The 3,208-nt window shown below is 56.8% G+C and overlaps 1 protein-coding gene across 1 annotated transcript; it reads left to right on the top strand.

Annotated features, from left to right (window-relative positions):
• Window positions 1-2,454: 2,454 nt before the first annotated feature.
• Window positions 2,455-2,883, top strand: VDBG_09857 (integral membrane protein; the record flags this gene model as incomplete). Its single annotated transcript, XM_002999771.1, has 1 exon — window positions 2,455-2,883. The coding sequence occupies one exon, from the start codon at window positions 2,455-2,457 to the stop codon at window positions 2,881-2,883; it is 429 nt and encodes a 142-aa protein (XP_002999817.1).
• Between the last annotated feature and the right edge of the window lie 325 nt (window positions 2,884-3,208).

Genomic DNA, 3,208 nt, shown 5'->3' on the forward strand with positions numbered 1-3,208 from the left:
TCCAAGGTGACCTCTCCACAGATGGAAGTGATGTTTAAAGTTTTAAGCGGCAGGCGTCGAGCTGCAGGGACAGAACTGCAGGGACATGTGGTATGACGGATAGCTTCAGGGAAGAGCTCGCTGGACGGAAACTCTATTCTGGTTTGAAACGATCCCTCACGGCCGGGTATCGGCCGTCGAAGTGTTTTGTCGCAACGTGACGATGCTGGATGTGCAACAGATCACAAGTGCGAATTGATGAGGTCCGCTCGATGTTGGCGGCTTAACAATTGCCAGGGTAGGAAGGAGACACACCAGGAGATTGCTTCACGGTGGTGCTCTGAGGTGACTTTCGAGACCTACGCGGACTTGGGGAGCTGAACGACCACATGCCGGGGTTGATTACAGTTCGGTGCCGAGGCTTGATTCCATCTGTGTTAGTAGAACCACAGAATCCCCAAACTCGGTACGCTTAAACCTCAGCTCCTACGACTCCCGGCCGACACCCGGGAAGTACACTGCTCAGCCCAAAGCTCATGCTCATCCGAATTGGGTTTGCTGGTGACGACTTTCGTCACTGATGGATTAGTCCGCGAGGCCACCCACCAGCAAATCTGCCGAACATGTGGCACCGATTAGGTTCACGTCGTTGGGCGCCGTATCCTACTGGACCTGAGAGGCCGGTACCTCGATCTTTCTGTGGTCCCCCTTTCATGTGAGACGTGGTAGGAACTCTAGCGCGAACTCTATGTGGAGGGAAGAGTTTGGAACTCTGGGCTGCTCGAGTTCACTGCGTCTTGGATTGGTCTGGTGTCTTCGTGGCTGGAGTTGTGACTGGTCTCGCCCTGGCGTAGCTTTTTAGTCAGATGACCTTGACTCGATGTGGTGATGTTTTCCTGGAGGGGGAGGGGAGGAAAATGCGACGGGACGCGGAACGGGAACATCCCCGGCGGCCCCTTGGCGCCCCTGAGAGTGGACTGTAATGTTTGAAGAGAAGTCGCCTATCGTCGATCATCCGCCCATTCGGCCCAGCGGTGCACTGTGTTCTCCTGGCGAGCGGGGAACGACTGTGGCACGGCGGGACCAGATCGCAGCAAACCCTCGCCACGGCCTCGGTACAGGGTCTGAAGTTGTTGCAAGGAAGGGAGGGGAGGCCTGGGTGTGTGAGACATTGGCGACCACGACTAGCAAGTGCGACCTATTGTGCTGCAATGGACGTCGAGCCGAGTCAGCGAGCGGGGCCGGTCAGACCTTTTAGTCTGTCACCATCACGACGCCTCGCCTACCTTCAGATGATCGCCATACCTGAAAGGGCTTCAGCGTGCGCCGCCAGCACCCATCGAGTCCTCCGTGGGAGATGGCTCCTAGTCTGCACACCCATGACCCTGGCTTCGACAGGTTCTTTCATTGGGCTGGTCTGCTCTCCCAGGCTCTTGGCCGAGAGCACCTCACGCAATACACTTCCCGTCTTTTCCATTGGGGTGCCACTCCCGGCGGCCGCTTTGACACGACGCTAGGTCTTGTTCGCGAAAGCTGCACCTTACCCGACCGCGCCATGTGGCTCGCCTCCGAAGCTGTGGAGACCAGGTACGGTTCGTCGCGACAACTTTGGATCCTGCGACGCTAAAGTTGTTGGAGGACTAATGTTTAGTGTGGTTCACCCAGAGTCTCGCCGCGCACCATCAGGGACCTTGTTACTAGACGGAGAGGCCAGGGCGCTCGTGGCGAGACGGATCTCTGGTCATAAGGAACCTCACTCCCCGAGAGCATGTCCGTCTCAGACCTCTTGCACGTTTTCTGATTTCTGCCGACTGCTTTCCGTTTCCATTTCGACTTGCGCGACGATGCGTCGGTTCAACATAGCCTGGCTGCCAGTGTGGCTCGCCATATCCAATACGATGGCGATGGCCGTCGAAGTGCCAGAAACTGTACCGGGATTGCTCGCCATTATCCCACAATGTGCGGTAGGTGACGACCACTATTACGGAGGAAGTCCCCGAGTCGGAAGATGGCTGACAAGTGCACGGTAGATGTCCTGCGTGATGGACACAATACAAGCAGGAAACTGCAGCATCGCCTCGATCAAGTCGCTGGAAGAGTGTGTGTGCCCGAGCATTGCTCTGCAGTCGGCGCTATCGGACTGCGTGCAACTGAGTTGCCATTTTGAGGACCAAGTCAAGGCTGTCGGCGTCGAGGCTGCTGTTTGCGCCGCCTATCCCAAGCCGTCGAGGTCCAAAGAGGTCAAGACGATCGCCATGGTGTTCACGATTGTCACGTTTCCCATCGTTGGGCTTCGCTTCCTTTCCCGATGGACGGCGACCTCGAGCTTCTGGTGGGATGACTGGACCGTCTTGGCTGCCATTGTTAGTGTTCTTCGCGGCTTTCGAGATGAGCCACGAGCTATTGCTGACTGTTTAGGTCTTCTTGGCCGGCCTCGCGGGCATCGAGATCGCCAGTGCCGAGCTGGGCTTCGGCATGCACTACTGGCACGTCGCGCCCGAGAATGGAACGATTCTCTTGCAGCTCTTCTACGCGGTGCAGATGTTGTACATCCTGATCCAGGTGTTCGCCAAGATGTCGATTCTCCTCTTCTTCTCTCGCATCTTTCAGGTGCGGTGGTTCCTGGTGACGGTGCGCGCCTTCATCGCCTTTCTCATATTGCATGGGCTGTTGTTCGTGCTGCTCGTGGCGTTCCAGTGCATGCCCGTGTCTTCGGTATGGGACCGGAGCAACGACAACCGCACATGCATCAACATGACGGCAGTCGGTTACGCCGGCGCAGCCTTCAGCATCATCGAGGACCTCGTCATCATGGCGCTGCCCATACCCGAGTTGTTGAAGCTGCAATTGACGAAGAAGAAGAAGATTGCGCTGGCCATTATCTTTTCCCTGGGCTCTTTGTAAGTTGTGGAGCTTGTCGTTTGGTCCTGTCCAAGATGCTAACGCGAGACAGCGCCTGCGTCACCAGCATGATTCGACTCAAGTACCTCGTCATGTTCATGGGCACATTGGACACGACGTGGGACAACGTGGACATTGTCATCTGGTCGATCATTGAGAGCTTCTGCTGCATCTTGTGCGCGAGCCTTCTGGCGCTACCACCGCTGGTGCTCAAGTTGAGCAAGTTTGTCCGGCACCACTGGTCGCAGATGTCGACCCGAGCCTCCTCGACCAACAACAACAAGTCGCGCAGTCGACGCTGGAGCATCCCGGGTTCAAAAGGCTTCGA

This window comes from Verticillium alfalfae, genomic scaffold (genome assembly GCF_000150825.1).
Source record: "Verticillium alfalfae VaMs.102 supercont1.17 genomic scaffold, whole genome shotgun sequence".
Taxonomy (NCBI): domain Eukaryota; kingdom Fungi; phylum Ascomycota; class Sordariomycetes; order Glomerellales; family Plectosphaerellaceae; genus Verticillium; species Verticillium alfalfae.